General features: G+C 43.2%; 1 protein-coding gene across 1 annotated transcript in view; it reads right to left on the reverse strand.

The window, feature by feature from the left end:
• LOC144769916 (carbohydrate sulfotransferase 1-like) overlaps positions 1 to 26,280 on the reverse strand; it is a 175,012-nt gene that overhangs the window by 70,134 nt on the left and 78,598 nt on the right. Inside the window, exon 3 of the mRNA XM_078654114.1 lies at positions 24,622 to 24,810. Coding sequence (XP_078510240.1) covers positions 24,622 to 24,769 — 148 coding nt within the window. The 5' untranslated portion in view covers positions 24,770 to 24,810. The remainder of the gene's footprint in view (positions 1 to 24,621; positions 24,811 to 26,280) is intronic.

Raw genomic sequence — 26,280 nt, forward strand, 5'->3', positions numbered from 1 at the left:
GTAAAGAAAAAGTACATTGCACACCTTGCTTCTGAAGTCTTTTTACACTGTCTCTTGACCATGTGACTGTTCTTTTAATGCAACCCAGGTGTGTACTTTCACTACATGTATAAAAAGAAAAAAATGGCGCAGTTTAAGCTGAATGTGATCAAGGGCTGCATAGCCCGAAACGCGTCGTCCTGAGAGGTGAACAATAAAGTTTTTCTTGCCTGAAAATCTGCTGCAGAGGCCTGAGTCTCCTTCCTCGCCAGGTGCTTGCCGGAGGTGGTCGGGGTAATCTTTGGATATATATATATATATTCACTGAAAAAATCATAGGTTTCACACCAGTTATAGTTAGGTGGAAATTTTACTCGCATAAAACCATTGAAATTCCCACGTTATAGTTAGTTGGACTCACTATAACTTGCGCGTGCAATGCACTGCTGATGACGTCACATATTACATCACTCATGACATGGTCAGTGACATCACTCATGACATCACTGATGACATCTCAAATGACATCACTGATGACAACATCCTTGTGACAAAGTGGCAGACCTCCTATCAGCATAAAATAACCTTTGACACACACATTCAAAAATAGAAACTAACATTTTCTTAAAAAAGGAGAAACCAATACCAATTACAACAACTTATTATGTAATTCCAACATCTACATACACATCCACTCATTCACCAACAGTTCTATATAGTCACTCATGCATGTACTTACTCATCATATGTACTCATACACCTATACATCCTGTTACACACTAATACTCAACCATATAGTTACTCACACACAAATTCACACATGCAAATAAACTATCAAAAAAACATTTACTTGATTATACTGCTATATACACACCACTACACATACTTCTACAGAAACAGAAACATATTTACTCTCTTAAACAATCAATTATAAAAACACATACTCACTAACCCACCCATACACACAATGATCCACCCATACAGTCTTGCACACATGCGGTCTTCAAAATACATACAAATAGTGAGTCACTCATTCATGCATCTGTGCTCTAAGTAATATCCCCCACCGAACCATACAGACACTGATACTGATACTCAAAAAAACAACTAATAACCCATATACACACTCATGTAGCTACTCACCAACCCATGCAGCCACTTATACACAAAGTGAGACACAGATACAGATATTTAAATATTTAAACATTACTCGCTAATATATGTATTCACTAAGATACATTTAATAAGTCAGTTAACCAATCAATTTTACACAAAAAAACATCCATTTAGACATTTATTTACCCATTTATTCTTCCATCACCTTTAGATATACATATATAAAAAATATTTATTTTTCAGAAAGATACACATTCACTGGATGAGGTCATCAGTGATGTCATTTGAGATGTCATCAGTGATGTCATGAGTGATGTCACTGACCATGTCATGAGGGATGTAATATGTGACGTCATCAGCAGTGCATTGCACGCGCAAGTTATAGTGAGTCCAACTAACTATAACGTGGGAATTTCAATGGTTTTATGCGAGTAAAATTTCCACCTAACTATAACTGGTGTGAAACCTATGGTTTTTTCAGTGAATATATATATATATATATATATAAAATTCTATGGCAAAACGAAACCCCTCATTTTGTTCCTTTTCAAATTAAATGTATTAAGTGTTACCACTTTATTCCAATCAAGATGACTTCAGGTGTGCCATACTTTTGTCATAAGTAAGACTGTTAGCGTTCTAGTTGTTCTTTAGAACACTCTGGGACATTCTGTCATTGGGCTATAGTTGGGCTACATCTGGCTAATATTTGGGCTACATTTGGGCTCTTTTGTCTCTGGTGGCCATCTTGGGAGACTGCATATCAGAATTTTTTTAATGAAATATAAGAGGATTTGAGAAGTCACTCAAAATGTGCCCTAATTTTTCTTTCTTCAGCACTAATCATAATTTCTATGGCAAAATGAACCCCCTCATTTTGTTCCTTTGCAAATTAAATGTTTTAAGTGTTAACACTTTATTCCAATCAAGATGACTCTAGGTGTGCCATACTTTTGTCATAAGTAAGACTGTTAGCGCTCTAGTTGTTCTTTAGAACACTCTGGGACATTCTGTCATTGGGCTATAGTCGCTCAGACTCAGACTCTCTCGTGAGGCGGGAGATCTTACGCTCGCTGCTATTTTAAAACTGCTACTTTTAAAACTGATCTTAAATACCTGATTTTAACTTATTACTGTGTTGAATTTGATCTGTGCCATTTCACTGCTCGCACCCGTTCCGCCCAGCAGACTAATTGCTGATGCGGAGAGGGTTGCCATAGCAACGCCGCCCTTCGGCTACAAGCCACGCCCCTTCACGCTGTCACGCCCACATCCAGCCCTTAAAAAAGCGAAGCGCTGATCACTAGCGCTGTCGCTCAGACTCTCTCGTGAGGCGGGAGATCTTACGCTCGCTGCTATTTTAAAACTGCTACTTTTAAAACTGATCTTAAATACCTGATTTTAACTTATTACTGTGTTGAATTTGATCTGTGCCATTTCACTGCTCGCACCCGTTCCGCCCAGCAGACTAATTGCTGATGCGGAGAGGGTTGCCATAGCAACGCCGCCCTTCGGCTACAAGCCACGCCCCTTCACGCTGTCACGCCCACATCCAGCCCTTAAAAAAGCGAAGCGCTGATCACTAGCGCTGTCGCTCAGACTCTCTCGTGAGGCGGGAGATCTTACGCTCGCTGCTATTTTAAAACTGCTACTTTTAAAACTGATCTTAAATACCTGATGTTAACTTATTACTGTGTTGAATTTGATCTGTGCCATTTCACTGCTCGCACCCGTTCCGCCCAGCAGACTAATTGCTGATGCGGAGAGGGTTGCCATAGCAACGCCGCCCTTCGGCTACAAGCCACGCCCCTTCACGCTGTCACGCCCACATCCAGCCCTTAAAAAAGCGAAGCGCTGATCACTAGCGCTGTCGCTCAGACTCTCTCGTGAGGCGGGAGATCTTACGCTCGCTGCTATTTTAAAACTGCTACTTTTAAAACTGATCTTAAATACCTGATTTTAACTTATTACTGTGTTGAATTTGATCTGTGCCATTTCACTGCTCGCACCCGTTCCGCCCAGCAGACTAATTGCTGATGCGGAGAGGGTTGCCATAGCAACGCCGCCCTTCGGCTACAAGCCACGCCCCTTCACGCTGTCACGCCCACATCCAGCCCTTAAAAAAGCGAAGCGCTGATCACTAGCGCTGTCGCTCAGACTCTCTCGTGAGGCGGGAGATCTTACGCTCGCTGCTATTTTAAAACTGCTACTTTTAAAACTGATCTTAAATACCTGATTTTAACTTATTACTGTGTTGAATTTGATCTGTGCCATTTCACTGCTCGCACCCGTTCCGCCCAGCAGACTAATTGCTGATGCGGAGAGGGTTGCCATAGCAACGCCGCCCTTCGGCTACAAGCCACGCCCCTTCACGCTGTCACGCCCACAGCCACCCTTTCCATTGCTATATACATGTACAGGAACCGGAAGCGCAGCGGACGAGCGCAGCGGGCGCGACGATTGCGCGCCGAAGGCGCGCATAAGGCAAGCTCGTCTGCGCTCGTCCGCGCCGAGGACGGGCCCGGGGCCACCCCCCCTGTTCTGCCTGGCCCACGACCCACCAGTCATACCCCTCTGCTATGTTACTCCTCCGCAGAACTCTGGAGCTATAAACCTTATGCCGAAATAGCCCACCCCACACCCCTCTGTAACTACGACCATTGCATTGGACCGCTTATATGTCCTACATGCATAAACTTACCGCCTACAGACATCACTACTTCCATACCCACAGTGTCTGCAGCTTTAATAAACGTTCGTTCCCTACCCAAACACAAAATGGAAATCGCCGAGTTCATTGACTCTCATGACCTCGACCTATTATTTATCACCGAAACCTGGGGAAATGAATCCTCTGGACCTGATTTCAGAGATGCCATGCCTAACAACTACTGTGTAAGCAAGCTAAACAGACCCCTAAGGAAAGGCGGAGGAATAGCAATCATACATAAAGAGCACCTAAAAGTAACAACATCAGAAACTAGTCTCCTTGAGTGTGAAGCCCTCCTCTTTGCCATACGCACCACCAGCAAATCTACCTTTAGAGGTTTGTTAATTTACCGCCCCCCAGGATCCAGATCTAAATTTCTTTCAAATGTAGATAAAATCATTGAGATGTCTATTGGAGCCCAACACTTCACCGTACTAGGTGACTTCAATTTTCATCTCGAATCTCATGATGACCTTGATACAGGAACATTATTAGGTGACATGGAGTCAGTAGACCTCCTACAAATTGTCAAATCACCTACCCACTCAGCAGGGCATACCTTAGACGGCCTATTTACCAACAACAGAGATATTATAATCAATAATGTTCTTCCTCTATCTTGGACAGACCATTCGGCAGTTTGTTTTTCAGTCCCCATTACTCCTTGTCCACCCTCCCAGACTACTTCTGGACCAACAAAATTCAGAGACTGGAAAAACATTAACATCGACCAGCTCACTGAGATCATACGGGACAGCCCTCCGCTAAACAAGCAAGACCCTGTAGCTGCGTCAGTCACCTACTTGAATATCCTGAACGCAGCCTGTAACAAACTAGCCCCCACAAAAACATCTAACAGGAACAGAAAGCATCATTCAGCCCCTTGGTTCTCGGAATCACTCAGATTGCAGCGCCAATACTGCAGGAACTTAGAGAGACAATGGCGTCGACACTATAATAACGCAGACAAGACCAGCTATAAAAACGCCCTTTCCATTTATAAAAAACTGATCACTTCCGAGAAAACAACTTACTATACCAACCAAATCACCCAGGCTAAAAATTCATCAGGAAAACTGTTCCAGGTAGTAACATACCTGTCCAATCCTCCCCCACCCCCCTCAGAGGGATCGCAGGACCTCTCAGATGCACTGGCTAAATTTTTTGAAGACAAGGTCAGAGCCATTTTTTCCACTTTTGCACCTGACCCTTCTCTATCCCCTATCGAGCACCCTACGACAAATAACTCTCCTAATTTCCCAGCCTTCAAAATCATTACGAAAGATACGGTGCAACCCCTTATCGCCAGAACCAAATCTGGATCCCCACTTGATCCATGCCCTCCTGCGGTTCTCAACCGTATCCCAGAAGCTGTTGCCCCGTCACTCACTACGATCTGCAACGCAATGTTCACATCCGGCACCTACCCTTCAGTATGGAAGGAAGCCATTATCAAGCCACTACTCAAAAAACCCAGTCTAGACCCGTCTCTTCCATCCAGCTACAGGCCCATTGCATGCCTTCCTTTTCCGGCCAAAATCTTTGAAAAGATCATGAACCAGCAACTGGCAACATACATCCACAACAACAACTTACTGGATGATACCCAGTTCGGGTTCCGTCAGGGACATGGCACAGAGACAGCTCTCCTGAAGGCAGCGGACGAGATTCGATCCACTATGGACAATGGAGGAGCTGCAGTCCTCATACTCTTAGACCTGTCCGCAGCCTTCGACACGGTCGATCATGCCACTCTGATCGACCGTGTCGCGGCCATAGGAGTAAGGGACAAGGCTAAGGAGCTTCTGGCCTCATTCTTGTCAAATCGCCTACAAACGGTGAAGCTGGGACAATACACTTCTCAGACCTTCTCCCTGCCTTGCGGGGTACCACAGGGATCCTCGCTAAGCCCGACACTGTTCAATATATATGTGTCTGACTTAGCGAGGGTCATCAAGTCCCATGGTATCTCTCTCACGACATACGCAGACGACACACAGCTGGTGTTGTCCGTATTCGATGATGGCCAAACAGTAGCGTCAAACTTCCAATCTGGCATGGAAGCAATAAGCTCCTGGATGTCATCAAACTGCCTCAAACTAAATTCTGATAAAACAGAAGTGATGACATTCGGGAGACTACAACCAACTTGGTCTCCACAATGGTGGCCCCAACAACTGGGACAACCTCCAGTACCAGTGATCAAGGTACGAAACTTGGGGGTCATCTTCGACAACAAACTGTCCTTCCAGCAGCACGCAAACTCAGTGGTCTCATCTGCCTTCCACACCTTAAAAAAAATCAAAAAACTCATTCCGTACCTACCAGCTTCCGCAGGCAAAACTTTAGTCAGTACGCTAGTCTTCTCCAAGACTGACTATTGTAATGCCTTACTCCTAAATGCACAACAAAAGGTCCTTAATAAAATACAGACTGTACAGAATGCAGCAGCTAGGACCCTGCTACGCATTCCTAAATTTGCATCTGTCTCTCCCTACATCCAACAGCTGCATTGGTTGCCGGTAAGGAGCCGCATCAAATTTAAGGCCTTGTGCATAGCGTACAAAGCCATTCATAACCAAGGCCCCCGATTTCTAAAACAAGCCTTTCAGCCACCTGAACAGCAAAGAACATTGCGTTCATCTTCTGCCCATCTGCTAACAGTCCCTCGCACAAGAAGGGCTAATTGGGGAGACAAACGTTTCACCGTTGCCACAGCTAGACTGTGGAACACTCTCCCTCTCCATCTTAAGTGTGCACCTACCCTGCTTAAGTTCAGAAAAAATCTGAAAACATGGCTATTCCGTGCCTAGTTTCCTTTCCTACGGAGAGTTCTGTTGACACAGCGCCGAGACACCCTCGGGTATTTGCGCGCTCTAAAAATCGCCCCAAATAAATAAATAAATAAATAGTTGGGCTACATCTGGCTGATATTTGGGCTACATTTGTTTTTTTTGTCTCTGGTGACCATCTTTGGGCTACATTGGGCTACATTTGGGCTCTAACATATATATAGCCCAATGTAGCCCAATATATATTTTTTCAAAGTTAATTTTCGTAAAAACCACTGGAGCATATATCTTGAGACATAGCAAAGGCACATCGGGGTACCAGTCCCTACAATTTTGCCACGTTTGGTGGAAATCCATTCAGCCGTTCGGGCTAAAAGTGAGTCCAACCGCCCTATGGAAATTAACATGGGGAAAAAACGTTTTGGGACCCCCCTTTTGTCTCGGCCCCCGCTTGACGGATCCCCCCGAAACATTCAGGGAAGGAGCGGAGCGCAGCGAGGCAAAGTTAAGGAAAATTACAGGCAGATCCCTCAATCGGCGCCAAAGTTATTCCCAATAGAATGTTGCAGATTTCCTATGGAAAACGATCCTAACTATAACTACCTACTGGCGACCGCCAGTAGGTAATGTGTATATCCACAAGAAGCAAAAGCATTTCCCCGTTTCCGGAGCCCCCAGCCCTTCAGGGCGGCCTCACTACATTGGCACGGAGCAGCCCAAAACACCACACTGGAAAAACACAATGTGAGGCACAATACCTTGGAATTGGCTTTATTTCAAAAGTCTTTACAGAGCTCCTGTTTCCTTTGGTCCAACGTTTCGGCTGGGTGCCTTGCTCACGGACAGGAATGCAAGCGTCAAGGTGTGTTCAGTTGTGATTTGAAGAGTGAATCACGTGACTGCATTCACCAATAATACCAGTCCCATAGTGCACTGTGTGTCTTGGTTAAGTATATGTTGGCAGTCCATAGATGTTTGTAGCCACACTGGCAGTTGTTATTCTGCATAGTACCGGAGCTTCTTTGCCGCCCTACCTGCTCTCTCTTAACACCCCGTGGGGGCTGTAACGGACCTTCCATTGCCAGTTTGTCCCCTGTAACCAACTTGAGGGGGCCAAGAAGGAACTACCAGCGCCAGCGACAGGGGACTTCATTACCCAGAAGTCCCTGGAGGCGCGGAGGAGGCGTCTTTGTGTGCGCCAGGAGGCTCTTAAATCTGGAGCAGGGCTCCCGCAGCGCGGGAAGCGTGCGCGCGGGCGTGTCCAGGCGCTGCGGGCCTGTCCGCGCCCGTCAGAGCCCAGAGGAGGCCGGGCCGGGCCACATCTCTAACTTTCACTGCAAACACCTGTAAGACTATTTACATTTTGGGACTTTTTGTTTATTGTGTACGGTAAATTTCCAAAGCTGTTCCCTGGGGCTTTATTTACATTCAATTCTGCAGCTATTAGTAAACGGAAGGTTGGGGATAGGGTGGTGGGCACACTTGACGATTTTTTTAATCAAGCAGAATCAGTACTGATTCATGAGATCCAGGCAACTGAACATAGGCTCTCTTTGGAGCCAGTTCTATCAAGGGGAGGATCGCTGCCTTGCGCCCAGTTACCTGTTCCCCAAACGAGCATCGAGGTGAATCGCTCTGGTGACAGCTCTTTATCCAGCTCATTAGGTGAGCTGTCCAAACCCCCCACTCCTGATGCTTCAATGTAGAACCCAGAGGCCGGCCATGGTTAAAACAAGGGGGAGAAAAGCACTAGAGGGGGTAGCGGTTGAACCAACCAGTAAAAAAAGGAAAGGTCGTTGCCTGAATAAACAAGCCGCATCTGTGGTTTTGTGTGGTACCAATGGGGTATACGTTTTTGGGAACCCTAATGCAAATGCTCCCACAAGTAAATCATCCACTAGTGCGAATGCTCAGCCTAACATAGAACATCTGTGCTCAGTATTAAAGGATCAGCTAGCTGCCCTTATCGAACCCATCCTTAAAAGGCTCGATTCAGAACATGAGAGGCTCAACCAAATCAAAAAATGTCTCTCCTGTAGTAAGCAAACGATGCCAACTAATTCTAGACTACAGGATAATGGGGGAGCCTTATGTAACCATTGAGAGGTGGATGTCAACGCACTTCTAGATGACACTTTACATGCACAAGTAGGTACCGCCCGGGTTCCTCAGGTGCCGGGCGTTGCAATGCCAGTTAGGACGGATTCAAATAATGGCACTAGGGCCCAATCACAGCAGGGGAAGGAGGTAGTAGGTAACGGGTCAAGGGTAGATGAAGGGTTTGTAAGGAGTCTGGATATGCTACCTAGTCTCCACCTTCCCCCCGAAGCCACACCCCACACTATTATTTTAGCAAATGTACCCCCACTACCAGAAGGTACTCCCGAACATTGGTCTAGCCTTAAAAATAAAGCTCTTCACTGTCTGGGGAAAAAGACTGGCAACAGTAAGGTACTGTTTGATGAATTCAAAATGGTGAGGTGTATTAACTGGATTGGTCATTCACACAAGACCTTGGCGGGTGATTGTGTGGTTTTGAGTTTCAGGTCACCATCTTTTGAATAACACATTTTAGAGTTGGCTGCCTGCTATCCCCTCCACTGCTGATGACGTAACATTTTTACCCCTAGGGTTTTTTAATAAGCCTGGTAGGACCGGCGATTTAAGGAGACCTGGGTTCCCCCTAGAGCTTTTAGTTTGGTTGATTACCCAATTCAGACTAGCAACCGTTTTGAGTTATTGCCCACCTTAGAGGATAATGACTGACTGAGGGGAAGTGTTATCCGTCCTCGGGTCGGAAAATATGGTGCTTTGAAGCTGACTGGTGGGTATCCACCCTGCTCTCGTAACGAGTTGGGTGGTGGAAGCACATCCACTCAGGCTATTATTAATGGAATGGCAGGTAAAACCTGTCAGAGCCCGGATCAGCGAGTGATTATTGCAGGCTATGAAGTTAGCCCGGTGGTAAGCCCCTGTTTAACAAGACCCTCTGCAACTTTATCCTCGTGGAATATTGCTGGCTTGGAATCCAAACTAGTCTCATCAGACTGGGCAAGCTTTATTGAGAAAACGGATATATGGGCTTTCCAAGAAACTTGGGCTGTGGATGGAATTTTTCACGTAGGTTATTTACATTTTTATAAACCTGCAGCTAAGGGACCGAGGGGCAGAGCAGTAGGTGGGTTGACTCTCTGGGTACGGCAATGTGAGGGATTACGGGTGGATGAGGTTTCCATCAATAGCCCTGACATTATGGCTATCCGGGTAAGATCACCAAAGGGCCTCAATGCGCTTATATATAATGTCTATGCGAGGGGTGTTCCAGGTGGTAGGAGCTCCCAAGTTGTTTCAATCCTGGAAGGTCACCTTAATCTGGTGGATAACGTTGGCTATCGGATTATCGCAGGTGACTTTAACACATGTTTTGAGCCCCTGGACCAGGATGAGGGTAAGCTCACCGAAGCTGAGGATGTATTGTGGGGCATTCCACAGCTGGACCTACAGCCCATAAGGAAATGGTCCATGGCTGCTCTGCAATTGAAAGGGTTGTGTCTGGATAAGGGTTTGAGGGCGGTTAATGGTAAGACCCAGTCCGATACGCTGGGTGTGCAAACGTTTAACAACGGTAGATCTGGTAGCCGCATTGACTACATTTTAGTCAATGTGGAGATGTGGTTGAATATCTTAGATATGGTGGTCGTGAGTAGGCCAGAAAGCGATCACAGCCCACTGATCCTGTCTGTCAACGATAGTAGTTTTAGTAGTATCCCCGTGTGTGAGATTGTACTAGTACAGGAGCAGGTAACTATTACCAATGACCAAAGAAGGGTTCGGTCGCCCAAGATAGCCACTAACGTAAGGACTCGGGCCGACATTCGGGACATGGTCTCAAGTTCCATGTGTAAACTCAACAGCTGTGAGTTACAAGAGGTCCTCAATGGTAAAATGTTGAGCATCCACAGTGATCTTTTCTTGGGCCTCAAAAAGTATTTTATAAAAAATCTCCCATGTAACAAAGCTAAACCACCGAGGCCCTACACATGGTACAATAACAGCTGTAGGCAGGCACAGCAAGCTCTGGCGGCAGCTATAAAATCTAGTTCACCCGATACTATCAAGAGTTGTAGGGCTAACTACAAAGCAGGGCAGTTAGACGCAAAGAAAACTTGGGATGAAGATCGCTGGAGGTAGTTGATACAGGCATGTGATGGTCGTAACATGACCCACTTTTGGCTCTTATTAAAGTGGGGGAACTGCCCGCAACTATTGACGCCTATTAATCATGTTGAGCCACAGCAGTGGGTAACTTAGTTTGAAAATCAATTTTAAATTCTTGATGGGAATGCCAAGGTTGTTATGCCCCCAGTTTTGATGCACCGTTGGTATTTGTACACAAGGAGGTTGAGTCTGTGTTGAAATTGATTCTGAGCGGCAGAGCTCCTGGCCCTGACTGCATCCCGGCAGACTTTTCTTTTGTAGAGTTTTATATAGAGCGAACTAGACCCGAACCGAATCAGGTATCAGAGCGCTTTACATAGCACAAGTTCCGTTTTTTTTTTTTACATGAGGACACACACTTTCATTTTTAGGCATGGGGAGATTAAGTGATTTGCCCAGGATCACAGGAGGTTTTGGCGTCGTTACCGAGACTCGAACCCAGATCCCCAGGTCCGAGGTCGAGCGCCTTAGCCGTTAGGCCAACTCCTCTCCCCTAATATTTAAGCACAAGCATGATATATGGGTCCCATATATAACTGAATTAGCAAATGCCCTAGCTAGTGTTGCTTCGGTTCCCGATTCTTGGTTCGGAGCAGAGATTTTACCGATCTTTAAGAAAGGTGACCGCTATGCTCCAGCCAACTATCGACCGATAAGTTTAATTGATGCAATTCAGAAAATAATAGCACGCCTAGTACTTGGGAGAATACAGTGTTGGATGACCGAAGGTGATATCCTAACCCCCCTTCAGGAGGGCTTTCGGTCTCATATAGGGACCCTGGATCAGGCCTTTAGATTTGTGCTATTATACTGGAAGGAGGTGTTTCTAGGTGGGGCATGCTTTTTGTGGCCTTTGTGGATCTTAGATCCGCTTTTGATCTTGTGCCAAGGGCAAAACTATGGGAAGTACTTCTGGAGCAGGGGATGCCTAAGGAATTGGTTGCAATCTTGGTTAAACTCCACGAACACACCTGTGCTCAGGTCCGTTGGGGTAAACCAGGGGAGGTAACCGACAGGTTTGAGGTGTGTAAAGGAGTTAGACAGGGGTGTGTACCGGCTCCCACCCTGTTTTCCTTATTTATAAACGGGGTGGTCCAGTACTTTGCAAATTACCCGACTGACGCGCCAACACTCGCTGGCATGAAAGTCCCACTGCTCATGTTCGCGGATGACACCCTGCTTTTATCTAAGACGAGACAGGGATTACAACTGGCACTGTCTCGTTTTGAGGTGTTTTGCCGCGAACATGAGCTGGAGGTCCACGTGGGGAAAACCAAGTTCATGGTCCTCCATGGGTCAAGGCCTGTTAGAGCACAAGTCCATATGGGAGGCGACCCTCTGGAGCAGACAACTGTTTTAACGTACTTGGGCGTCACTTATAGTGATAAAATGAGCTGGAAGCCCCAAATCGACATGATAGCCTTAAAACACATCCAATTAGATGGAGCTCTGATCAAAGAGCACAGGCTGTCCTTAACTAAGCCAATTACCCCGCTCGTTAAAATGTATGGCTCCAAAATTTTGCCTGCAATTTTGTATGGTGCAGAACTATGGGGCTTCAGTAACCTGTCCCCACTCATTGTGGCACAGAACAAATGTTTGAGGTCGGCTGTAGGCTTACCCCAATCTTCCCCACGTATTCCCTTACTGTTAGATCTTGGTTGCCAGGCAGTTGAGGATGTGGCACGCTACAGACCCCTGGCTTTTTAGCGACGTCTTTGGACTACACCAGAGCTTTCTGGCTAAAGCCATGATGGAAGGTAAAGGGCTGGGTTGTTCACATAAGATCTCCTGGCTGGTTGAAATTAAGTCATTATTGACAGATATGGGAATGGGGGAACTTTGGGCTAACCCAGATACAGCTGAGTTCCCATCAAAGTTTTTTTTATAGTGCTATGTACTGGGACATGATTAAAACCAAGAGATATTGCTCCCACGTTGCTAGTTCTTTGACAGTAGCCTTCCTTGATATTAAGGATGAACCTTTTCTGGAAGAGTATTGGGACACCATCATGAAGTACTTAGATCGTAAACTGTATCACCAGCTCAGAGTACACTACCACTACGATGGTCCTGTTGGTATTGATAAATGTGTATTTTGACTAGACCACATTGAAACCATTGATCATTTTTTATTTGCCTGCTCTGCGTACCAACAACCAAGGCACGTATGGTTAAAACCTGTTTGTTTGCTTATGGGAACCAGATCAGCACAGGTTGCAAGCAGAATACTGAAAAATGATACTACCAACCCAGTTGTTATTGGTGTAGCAATATTTTTGAGCTGGGCGTGGGTTCTAAGGATTAAAAAGGGTGGGGCTTAGTCGGCAGGAATGATTGTACTCATGGTTATCTGAAGTAGGATCTACAGTTGGGAATTATTGTAGGGTTGGTGACCACAAATTAGAGATTTTAAAATAGAGATATTTTTAGATATGTCTAAATCTATTGCCTATATCTACATTTAATTCTATTGTAGGGATTTTTATAATGTTAATATTTAGGCACCTTTGCATTATTGGATTTTAGGATGAATATTTTACCTTGTACATGATGTATTTTATCTTGTTTGGATTTTGTATTACTGTTTTAGATAGTCTTTTATGATGAAGAATAGCAATAGAGACTTATTGACTGACTGACTGACTGTTATTCTGCACAGGCACTGGTGTCATTGAGGACTCGTTTTCTACAGTCAGGTGAGTTGGTTCAACCTTGCAAGTATTCTTAAGTTATGACTCGAGAAAGGCTGCTTCTTCCAGGCATGATCAAAGCGGGAGGTTGTCCCCTCTGAATCCCTTCCACGCGCCGTTCCTTTTTGCTAAAGTAGCTTTTCCCACGTGGGTCAGGGGCACGTATGGGCTAGGCTCCTCAATTAATATCCACAAGAAGCAAAAGAGTTTACCCGTTTCCGGAGCCCCAAGCCCTTCAGGGCTTGGGGCTCCGGATATTAAATAAAATATTCAAAAAGAGCAGGAGATGTTAATTTACCATTCACTGCTCCAGCAACGAGCGCCCCATAAGTTCCTAGGGCTTTTTAAAATTATATTTCTTCATACTGGTGGTGCCCTTGGAAGAGACAGTGGCACCAACAAGCCTTTTTGTTAATGTAGTGAAGGGCTGCAGGAAGTGAAGCAGCCCCCCACCCCTCAACCTTATAAAAAAAAACAGTAGGTTTCCTGGGTCATTGAATCTATGGCCCCAGGACAGTTTACCATATTTTTTTAAGCTCTCCGAGCTGAAGCTGTATGCTGTTCAGCTGGAGTGCTGGTCCCACTTGTGGTAGGTTCTAATGTTGTATTTTGTGGCTTTAAAATGTTAAATAAACCTCAAAATCCTGTTGATTCTTTATAGTAAGTCTTTATTGAAAATATTGTTTTCACTTTTCAAAATCACTTCTGTTAAACACTGCAATGAGTGAATTTATAAAATTAACATTAAATTATAATTATTGCTGACTTTTTGAAAAAGACTATAGATCTGCTCTATATATGTTGATCTTCTTATCTCTTGATAAAACTAGTAAGCCCAATTATTATATTTAGGTGTCCTGGCCCTTTGACAAATTCAGAAGATCTGTCTTACTTAAAATGACACCCTTTATATTGTAACATCACATAATCAGCTCTGAGCATCCAACCCCCTGCCTCGAATTGACAAAGGCTGTGCACTGCATGGGTAGGATGCCTGCAAGGTGTTGGGCGCAGGACCTGGCTGCAGTCCAGGCTCAGCGCCCAACCCGTGCCTGGTGGGAGGTTGGGTGCCCAACTCCAAGCCGCGCATGGTGATGCACATCTTCCTGTATATTAAAGAAATAAAAATGTACTGAAAAAACAAAGGTTACATTGATCTTGTAGTTAGGAATTGTGATAATATCTTACTAATCTCTGCCACTACACCAACTATATGTATATACAAATGCTCTGCAGTGCTATAGGGCAGCACTGGGTAAGAAAGCAATCAACAAAAAAAACAGCTAAATATGAAATTATTGGTGGCAACAATAATTTTCTTCCTTGCTGAGAAATTTAGGTCTTTGAGCAAAAAGATGCCACACCTCTGAAAGTCCTGGCATGCAATACCATTCACTTGTTTCGCTTTTGCTGGATTGCTGCTCAAAGCAATACTCAACAGTTTTGATATTTTCTTTTTCAATGCACTTGTAACATCCCTTTCTCATGGAGGACGCCCTGGCAGCATCATGAAACAATGTGTAACCTTGTTAATAAAATATCCATGTATTCTCAACATGGATTTCAAAACCCCTGCCCTTTACAATTATCTCACTTATAACCAAGACATTCAAACATGATGGTGAATTGGTCTGATCTCCGTGATGGAGAGCCACGTGCCAGGTGTTCACAAAACCAGGATATAGCATGGAAACAAGCAGACTGTTGGCCATCAATAACCCACTCTGTATAATGCATACAGGTGAAGCATATATACTAAACTGTAGGCAGCATTACAAATAGCAGTCCTTGAAATTCCTCTCAGCTTCCTACTGAATCACATGGGCATTGGTGGTAGAGTCCTTGGCTGGCCCATGCTATTCCTGCATCACCACAATAAATTTATAAATGCAGAGGATTTAAAGCCCCACCTGTGCTAATGCCTTTGAGAGCAATAACATGAACTGCACCCTGCCCTGTGACCTCTATGTTTGCATGGAACCTCTCTGAAACCTGATGATCAGCCAATACATTGTGGAACATCAATACGTAATTGCCAACCACTTTACCATAGCCTTAAAGCCCACCACACCAGGCTATACCGGTCATTGAAGGCCCACTTCAGCGTTAAAGACTAGCAGAAGGTGAGGGTCTTTAAAAAGGGAGTGGGCTTTTAATAGCTGGTATAGCCCAGCTACAGCAGGCTATAAGGCTATTAGAACATGCACCTTGATCTCTACATAGAGAAGGTAAAAACAAAACATCCAGGAATGATGTGCAAGCAATCATATTGGAACTAATCCAACCCAGAGCGGACCACAGAAGCTCAATATTAGCAGGACTTTCAATGAGCAAACTCACAGTGCTCATAGCCATATAACAAGAAACAGATTAACACTGACATGATCACACACCACCGGTCATGACTTCCTTTCTCTGGCTACCCATTGAGAGCCACTCGATATTCAAGACAGTCTGGGCAAAGTCACCCATAATTACACTCCGGATCCCTGGCAAAATCAAATCAACTGACAAGGCACTTACTAACTGCAAAATACAGTTTGTAAATGCCTAGAAATGCCAAGGGTTCAGAAAGCAACTCTTGGAACCCTCTGTAAGATTTCCTCTGGGACAGGGCTTCGATGGCCCTCCATCTCTGTGCACATAGAGAGGTTACACACACAATGGATAGTTCTCAGACGCAGAACTCGAGTGGTGGGAGGCCCATTTATTTATGCAATCTGCCATGTAGGAAATTGGGGTGCATGCAGCGTTTAAGCGTTACCCTTATAATTCCCACCAGGTGGCTTACTAAACATTATTTCTTCAAAATCAGCAGCTAAGCTCCAATCCTACTTGGGTCTGACCTACATCTCACCTGTGCACCACTCTTTTTTTTGTAGTGGATTGGGTTGTGGTTCAAAAGGACTGCACATTGCAAAGGTCTTTGGAGTAATTAAGTTCAGATCATTAAATTGTGGAAGATATATTTATATTGACGAAATCAAGCTTACCTTTTCTCACACGTAGTTTGCTCAAGATTAGAGAGAACAAGGATTGGCTAACTATATGAGCTTAAGAGAGGGACCAATCAAATGGCCAGACTCATAGCCACAAACCTTAAACCTGCGGGGTAAAGGAACTATTCTTTCCAGACAAAACGTTTGCTTACCAAAAATTTCCACTCTCTGACTGATAATTAGGAAGTGTAGAATTATTCTCTCTCATTTGTGAAGTTGGTGGGACTAGTCTATCTGCTACATGTTTTGTGATTAGAAGCAGTACTTAGCTGGTGTCAGCCCCACACCTGACCACAAAAGTAAATCATTTTTTGTCCAGAACATTTTCCCATGGTATTGATCAGGAATCTGCGAGTATCCTGATATCCAAGCCTTCAAAACAACCTTTCTGCACATCTTACACCTGAATTGTCTCAGCATTGAGAAATGTTTCCTGATTGTACATAACAAGTTTCATACTGCTATAGATATTGATGTTTCCAGCATATATGTACAGGAGTTTGCATTCCTTTTTATTAAATCGTTGTGCTGGCTTACAAGATGCAAGAGGAAATCCTGAATCCACAGCATCCCATTAAATCAATCCCCCAAAGCATTCCTCCATATAAACGATATAAAACCAGGGACACAGAGAAAGAGAAGATATGATAGTTTGCAGTAGGAGTGGTGCCTGATCTTTTTTCAAAGCATCCTGCAAAAGAAAATCTGACCAAGGAATCCATTGGCTACAAATTATTGGAAACGAATCATTTTGTTTTCTGTAATAAAGTGGCATGTTGATATTACCTTTGTGCAATGGGGCATATCTTTAGGGAGTTTGGAGGGCATCTGTGACTTAAAAAGTTAAGAAGGAAAGGTGTTGCAAGGGAAACATTAATTCAATGAACAAATATGCAGAACGTAAGGTCATTAACTAGCCTTTTAGACACAGTAGGAAAGACCAGCATGAAAAGGCCTGCTAATTGGTCAGAAATGCAATCTTATCTAATGGTTTCAACACGCAATTAAACTGAGAATCATGGAACTATGCAGAATTATGTGAGGAAATGGTTCACAAATGATTTGGGGGTCATCAAAAGAACAAACAATCATGAGCTAACAAGGTTGTCAAGAGCATGGTGGCTCCTGACATAATGGAGCCAAAGGACAGTTTAGTTTTTGCTGATACTTTGTAACTTTACATGAGGCTGTTAAACTGAAGGAGACTATACAATTCTGGTTAATTATAATTGGTTTAAATTGTTTGAAACAATCTACTAACATGAATAGCTTAACTTCTAAACAGTGTTCATCCCATTGAAGTTGAATTTTCGTAAGGCCTTACCAATTGGAGCAATTACTAATTGTATACATTTCAAAAGTGATAACGTTATAGACTCTATATGGCCTAGTAGACTGGCATGGTCCCCGGGTCCCAATGGACCATTTGACGGACAATGTTGAAGTTTGAGAATCTTTATTGTTGCCCTAATTTTGTCCGTTCTCGATTCTTCTGGCATTCTAGACTCTTGGAGAGGTTCAATAATTTATCCACGCTATAATAAGGAACTAAACGTTTTTGGTGATACCATTGCTAGATGTAGAGGTAAAATATATGCTACAATGCAGTTAGTGGAGCTGCAATGGTGGGCGTGCGATAAGGGCACACTCTCAGTCAAATAAATAGTTTTCAGGGCGGGGTGTGACACCATGAACAATGAGAGGGCATTGTTGATGATTACTCAGACTGTCATAAAAGGTAGCAATGCCTCACGTTATCTTGGTCTATTGGATTCTAATCAAAACTTGCAAAGTAAAGTACTCATTCACCCATTCTTAAGACCTATACAGTCCTACCACATTGATAGTTGCATGGTGGTAAAAGAGGGAGATGGCTAATACACCACAAAGAAGGTCTTTACATACACTGGGTTAAGACAGGTATCTGTATTGGTACCCCTTCGCTTTAGATTTAGATGTAACTTTATGTCAAAAGTTATCTGTTTGCCCTGAAATAGTGCCCATTTTTTTAATCAATATGTACTATGCAATTAATTTTATTTTAGAAGTTTTATATAGCGCTAGCCTGACCCGAGGGTATTGGAGCGCTTTACAGAGGATACATTGCAAAGATAACAAACTAGACAAGAGAAAGAGACAATAATAATGTATGGAGATGTTTATTATGGACTTAATTATCATTGGATCACAACACCCCTAAAAATACTTAGAAATATTAGAACTGTCAGAATTATTTGCTAGCTAATACATCTAAGATGATAATGTTTTTTGGTAAATGGAAATCGAAGATTCTCATCCTGGCCCAGTGTGTAACCGACAATAATTCAAACAAGCATTGGCATAGCCAATAGGCCTTCGCTTTTGGGACCTTATAAGTATTTAGTTATGCAGCATAATATCCTTGGTGCAACATCAACTGTAGCATGGCTAAACACCTATAAGGTCCCAAAGGCGAGACCTATTGGCTATGCCAATGCTTGTATTTAAAAGAGGGCTTTGGAGGTAAGCGTGAATGACTTTGAAGAGTTTCTGTGAGAGTTACGAAGGAGGAAGTGTGCCTTTGTATATGAGGCAGGCAGCTTTAAAATCGCAATGGAATTCCAAAAGTAGATTTTTGAACAAGACAAGGGCGGAGACAGATATGTTAAATCGTATAGTGACACCTGCGCAGTAAAGTGTAGGTCTGCTCTGCAGAGGTCTAGACGTATCAAACAGGTGGGTGAGTAAGGTGCTTACACATTTAAAGTGGGATACCACCACAGCTGGAACAACTGTTTTGTAAGATTTCATATTGTTATATGGCACTCATGGGGTTTTTCTTGCTATGTAAGTCAAGACTGAGTGAATTATCTAATGAGAAACTAAGTGAAGGCCTTCAGTTCATAAGTCTGTTTATGCAATAGTCCTGTTAACTGTTTGGGGACAAGGGAACACATTCTAATTTGTGTGGATTAAGATTGAGTTTTATTTTGGAAATTCAAAAGAGAGTTATCTTTCTGTGCCTTAGATTTTTAAGTAAAGCTGAAGAGTAAGATCAGCGTAATGATTGAGGTAAAACAAGAGCTTTACAATTTCTTACTCTGCAGCTCCAAAAAAAGGTTGAATATTAGCAGGTACATGTTAAATGGAACCGTTGTGGGTACACTTTCCTCTTGTGGAAATGTTGCATGACAAACTTCTTTAAAACATAATGCAAAGCAGCATAATGAAAGTGTTTTAATGATTATGTTTGTTTTAATGCTTATACTGCTAAGTTTCCGAAAAAAAGAATATGCGTGCTCGTTTTTGAGCTTATGTTGATTAAAATATGTGCATGAGCATTTATTTATTTATGTAGGTTCAAGTCTCAGCTGACCTTTTGGTATTATATATGTAAACATTTGATACCTATTGTAATGCAACTGTCAGCCATAACGTTCAGAATTAAACTCATCATGTGATGTTCTGTACCTGCAAGTAATACGCTCATATACCAGGATAATGTGAGGTATATTTACTGACGTTTGTAAGTTGGTCCTACTTTTTGGGTTGTAAGGTACCACGTCGCGCCAAGCGTAGTAACGTTTATTCTGAGCTCTTGCCACTTATCCTTATCACTTAGTAAACGGTCAAACATCATTGAACAGACCTTCAGAGTGAGGCACTGGTGAGCCCCAGCTGGTCATGCCCTAGGGCCCTCTGTTGCACTTGGCATCACCGAGGAAATGTGGTAAAGCTGGAGCTAGTGTTCAGTGAAGATAAGGCATTAGAAAACAAATGGGTACTTACAATAGAAGTCTCATCTCCCTATTAGGAAAACATGCAAGGAAAGCAAAAACTTCAACCTGAGAACTCACTCCCTGGTGAACGCGAACCTGATGTTAAAAGCACTCGAAGTATAAGAAAATACCTTGTCCGTCAATAGCGACTGAGAAGATTCAAAGCCTGTGTGGAGTCAGAACTGATAGGTGCGCATGCGCAGCGAAAACAGCGTGCTTACCTACATATAGTATACACGCTCGAGTGAATACTGTTGGTATCTTTAAATGCCCAGCCATGGGTTACTTTAAACACGTTGGGAAGTATTTTTAGAAGAAGCGCTCTATTGAGAATGACCCTGTAAAAATAAGAACACAGAACCACTGCAGTAGGATAAAACATGTTTCCGTTGAACCACTCGGTATATATTTATTGAACATTTATAGAAATGCATCCTAAGAATACAAGTACAAGTAGTTTACTTTTTCACTTGCAAACATTGTGTTTGCTGAGAAGCATGCGGTGAATAACAGTTTTCACACTAAAGCGTCCTGGAAAAGAATGTTTCGATTTAGCGATACGTGCACTACTCTGTGCCCATTTATTCACAGCTAGCGATTACAAACGTATGCTATTTCGAAAGAATGGTTCGCCCATACACCACGGAACAACTGTAAAATCTGCCCTCAAGTTAGTTTCCATTGTCAGCTGCTGGGTATCTTCCTTAGCTTTCAGAAACTTGCAGTTTTTTCCTAGACCCAGAAGCCGCATTTTCAATAAAAGCAAGCACTGCAGCAGGAGGATGGGACAGAGGTGGGGGCCTGCGCGATTCACTTGCGGGAGTGAGCGGCTGGCGCCGCTATAATTGATAACATATGGCACCAGCCGCTCGCTCCCGCAAGTGAATAGTCACACGTGCACGCGTTGCCATCGAAAGCAATGGAGCGCGTGCACGTTTTTGGCTGAAAAGCCGAAGCGATTGCTAAAGGTCTTTTTGCCTATGGAGCGCATGCGCTCTGCGTAGGTGAGACCTAAAAAGGAAACAGTGCATTGTACAAAACGGAACTGGGCAAGGGGGAACAGAGACCACGTCAATAGTGAAATTATTGCCAGCTGCATTTAACACAGAGCACTAAGACAGCATTAAAGTAACAAAAACTTAGTACAGAGAACTAGGATGATGAGGATAATAGTTCCTTTGCTGGACACAGAAGTAATCGGATGAAAGACATATTCGCACAGCATTCAACGGCTAATGTTTCATAATACACACAATGGTAATTAAACCGTGCTCCGCTCAAGAGCATGCACAGTGCTGACTTTAAACATCCGATAGTACAGAAAGAGATAAAGGAGCTTTTATGATCGAGGTCCCTGGGAGGCATCCACTAGGGTGGAAGAACCACAGTCATTCGATAGAACCATTGGTCAGAAGAGTTTCTTGGTGGGTAGTTGCAAAACGTGGACAACTGGCTATTTAGGATGTTGTTGTCGGGAATAAGAGAAGCATTGATAGCCTACCAGCATGAGTGAATACCCAGTTTGTTCCATTCCCACTTCAGAGGAGCCTTTCGATCAGGCCCGACTGGCTACAGGGCGTTTTGGTCAGCTGCCAAGCTGGTGCCCAATTTTACTGCCGTGGGGGCTGCTTATTGGTGATGGGGACCTGCATTTGCTTCTAAGTAAAGAAAGCAAAACAAATGGTTTAAAGCATACTTTAAAATTATTTGGTTTTCCATTCTTGAAAGACCCGGTAGCCAGTCCGGCCCTGCTTACGATCCTCAAGGAGAACTGGACAGCTGCAGAAAATATGTTTGAAGGATTCCTCATACCGTCCACAGCCCATGCAAGCTGTTGATTCCAAGGGACAGCACCATTTGGCCAGGCCTTTTAGGAAGGGGCATTCCCCAAGCTGGAGGGCCATAAACCTTGCCTTTTGGTGTTTTGAATAGGTACACAACAAGTAGGTTGAGGGAGACATTAGTTGGTAGGAAAGCGCCCATACATGCTTACATTTAGCTAAAACATCCATGTCAGCCTGATGTAAACAAAAGCGTACACATTTTTGATACATTGCTTGAAAGCGAATCGACTCATGTTGGAAGCTCATAGCGCTCACATTCATGGCGTCAAGACAGTCCTCAAGGTGCAGGCTGTAAGGTAGACTTGGGCCACCAGAGTGAATCTCGTCCCACACTAGGGCCTCTAAGTGTCCTCTACTGGCAAACTTAAATTTGTGGCATAAGTTTACGAAAGCTCCTAGTCTAGCAGCCAGCTGATCACAGAGGCCAAGTTCCAGCTGAATCTGAGGCACAGAAGAAGATCACGTCAGGCAAACAACAAATATTTTGGTGACAAAATTGTTTTAGAGCTTCTCTTCGCAGTAGGATTTCACTGCCACAAGTCAGAGATGGGATCATTTTTGTCCTCAAGAAGTATAGGAGAAGGAGAAGGATTAATCCCCCCCCCCCACAGTGTGCTTGATAGTTTTGACAGGGCCGTCTGAAGGACCAAAGCTTTTGATTCGACTTCCTTCATGTGCCAGACAAATGTACACCTGCATCAATTAGGACCCCCCCAGGTATTTGTAAGATTTTTCCTTTGTTATCTTGTTGTCTTTATAAAACCAGCAGCACCCCTTGAAGGATTTCCTGTCAAGTTCTATGATTTTAGTTTTCTTTAGGTTAACCTCCAAGCTGTTGGTGGCGGTAAAGGAGTGCATAAGGTTTAACAAGCGCTGCAACCCCAGCCTTTGGGTAACTAAACAGGACAAGGTTATCTGCATATAGCAGATTGCTAATGAATTCCCCTCCTATGTTTTGGGGAATGACTGTTGATAACATCGAGGGCACTGGAGGAGGGCTAACACACACCCCTGCTTAACACCCAAGGTGGTAGTGATTTTTCTCAAAATGCAGGATCCGTCGCCGATGCTGATCCAGGTGTTAGTATGCAACAGAATGATGGCCTTCAGGAGTTTAACATGGAATACCCAATTTCTTTAGTTTTACCCAGCAGGCCCCCTTGCGTCATAGTCATCCGCCACCCTGAAATCTACAAAACAGCAATGCAGCAGGGTGCATGAGGTGGGTGCTTTAGTAGATAGGTTAAATATGGCTAACAAAATACACAATATGCCAGATTTTTCAATAAATCCTGTTTGGGTCTTCGAAATGAGCCCCCGTGACTCCACCCATTGCTGCAGATCCTTCCACATTAGACTGGCATAAAGTTTTGCTTTTTTATCCAGAGACCAATCAATCTGAAACATCTGAAACAGTAGTCAAAGAGTGAAGAGAGCTTGCCGGCCCAAAAGGGAATGTCCTGCTTGAAGAGGGTTCTGGGGAAGGACCTGCTTCAACCGGCGAGGCAGAGAAGGTGGATCCACAAGAAAAAGGGACGAGCAGTAGCGGTCTTGATTAGTGGCAGGGGTTGTGGTTCCATTTGGACTGGTGGAAGGTCAGTCACTCCCTTGCTGAGGAGCGTGACCGGTCTGGCAGGCTAAGTCATCGCTAAACATATAAGGAATGTTCATATTTTAACTTGTTGCATACATTTGAGTCATCGATAAATGGGCATTGGAAATTAACAAATCTGGTTTGATGCCCAAGATAAGTTTTTGTTTCCTTTTTGGAGTATCGACGGGTTGAGAAAGTGTACAGATGTGAATTATTTAAATTTTATTAAAGAATTTAACCCAAAAGACTTTAATGATCGCCCGCCTCCCATTCATAAAGGGATTCAGCAGAAACTGTTGAGGATTCGTTTTATATGCACTCCAATTCTGTGTTTAAGGATCATTGCCATGAATGGGTGTGTAAGGGGTGAACGCCCTGAAGAATTACTGGTTATAGACTTGAGTGATTGTCTGGTGTATTTTGTATCCACCCTGGTCTTTTAAAGAAGAGAATGTTTTGGTTGCATACAATTTTCAGCGCATTGGACATTTGCAGTTTTTGGGCTGTTGTTCTATATTAAAAAAAGGGTTGGTGCTCATTCGGTGGACAGAGCTGTGGAGTTTGTTGATAATACAGAGAAACGACGGAAAAGACTTCGAATATATTATGCAAAACAATTGCTTAGTATGTTTTATTACTGTTTGTCACATTTCAAGTTTTTTATTGCAATGTTTTTTAACTACACAATATATTTAGTTTGAATCTTCTAAAAGATGATGTTTAATGGCAAAACTGCTGCGCATGAATAATTCAGCCCTTTAACTTTGCAGCAGTCTATACTGAACGTATTTTATGACCTTAGTATAATTATTGGTCCAAAGAGTTGCGATTTTCTCTATAGAACAAAGAACAAGAGCACAGCAGTCTATACTGAGCACAGAGATCAAATCAGAACGTCGGCACGACTAGACCGCTCACCTTTGGGTTCTTTCTGTGGACAGTGGGCCTCCGCTCCCATGTCTGGGCACGGGGAGGTCAATGGAGTTCTCAAGGATCTGATGGCCGTGTACTGGATCCCCAGGGAGGCACACACTAATAGCAGGACAGTTTTCCACGAACACTCCATTGTTCATACATCACACAGCTTCGGAAACATCGGATTGCGACCTTCAAACAGAACAAAACAAATACATTGTTTATGCGCAAAATCCAAACCATTGGCAATAAAGAAAAGCATAACAAATGCCGCAGTTCTGTTTATGTAGCAGAACAGGAGAAATGGCAAGCACAGGTTGCGACTGTCTTTTTTCTTCAAGTAATTTCATGTATTTTTTCAAGTGGAATCTGATAAACTCATATGTCATTTAAATTGCATCTTCAAAAGCCGGCGGGTATTTCTGAATTGCCTGAGTGTTATGATGAACTAAACCATCTGATGTTGAATACTAAAATAAATGAGCTGAAACAAAAATGGCCATTTCTTTTAATAAACATATCAAAATGGCTTTGGTCATCATCATTTTTAAAAAGCTTTGCACCAAAAAATGACAAATGCTCTTATTTTTTCTTTTTTTTTTTTAAATGAATGAACTTATTTTCTTATCTTGGTCAGCATTGCATTGAAATGGATTACAGGCAACTGCACAGCATTCAAGGGCTTATGTATAAATTCGTACTTTTCAACAGAATTATGTGCATGCTACTAAAACGTGCAAGCAACTAGCCAAATATGAAATTGTGGAGAAAGCGCATGGGCAGGTATATGCAACCTACCAAGGTCTCTCCACAACAGGCCATGGTTAACTGCATACCACCATGAACGAAAAAGCACCCCAAAGATTCTCACGGGTCACATAGTGGGTGTATTGCTCTTCAGAGCATAAAAAGAGAGGCAGTGTATTTGATGGATACTGACCTTTTTCTGAATCTCCACCAGTGCTTCCACCAGAAGGACAGCTTGTGTAACTGTAATAAATATTGGGCAGTAAACCAGCAAGAAGACAATATTGGCTCAGTCCATCATCTCCTTGTGTTTGCTTTGTTCACCCTAAGTTGTCAGGGTATGAGCAGATGTGGGTCCGTTGCTTACTTACAAGCTCAAGGATTAAAGTAAAGCAATTGGTGAGCAGTGTTTTGCCCACAAACAGTTTATATTCTGACAAAGACAAGTGCAAAGGGAATATGGGCCAGATGTATGAACGGATGCAGACCATTGTAATGCAACCTGTTCACTTTTTTGCATACACCCTATTGATTGCAATACTCCAAGAAACACAAAGTAGTGATTGCGAGTCAGAAAGTCATCCACAACTGTTGGAAAGTGGGTTATTAGTAGTGGTAAATATACATCTACCACTGGCAATAAGGCCACAGGTCTCAGTTAATTATTCCCATGCTCAACCCTGGGAAGCTTATCTGCGAGCAGGCAGGCTTAATTTAGGAGACAGGTATGTAAAGTATTTAAATACACCAATTCGGTAAATATTTAGGACACAAAACACAATTAAAATAAAATCCCACACCAATTTATAAAAATAGGAAATATATTTATATCTTTAAAATGACACAAAAATGACCAAAATCCAATGTAGGGAACCGGAGATATCATTTAAAATAAGATTTAGCACTCCATACCAC

Source organism: Lissotriton helveticus, chromosome 1_1 (genome assembly GCF_964261635.1).
Source record: "Lissotriton helveticus chromosome 1_1, aLisHel1.1, whole genome shotgun sequence".
Lineage (NCBI taxonomy): Eukaryota > Metazoa > Chordata > Amphibia > Caudata > Salamandridae > Lissotriton > Lissotriton helveticus.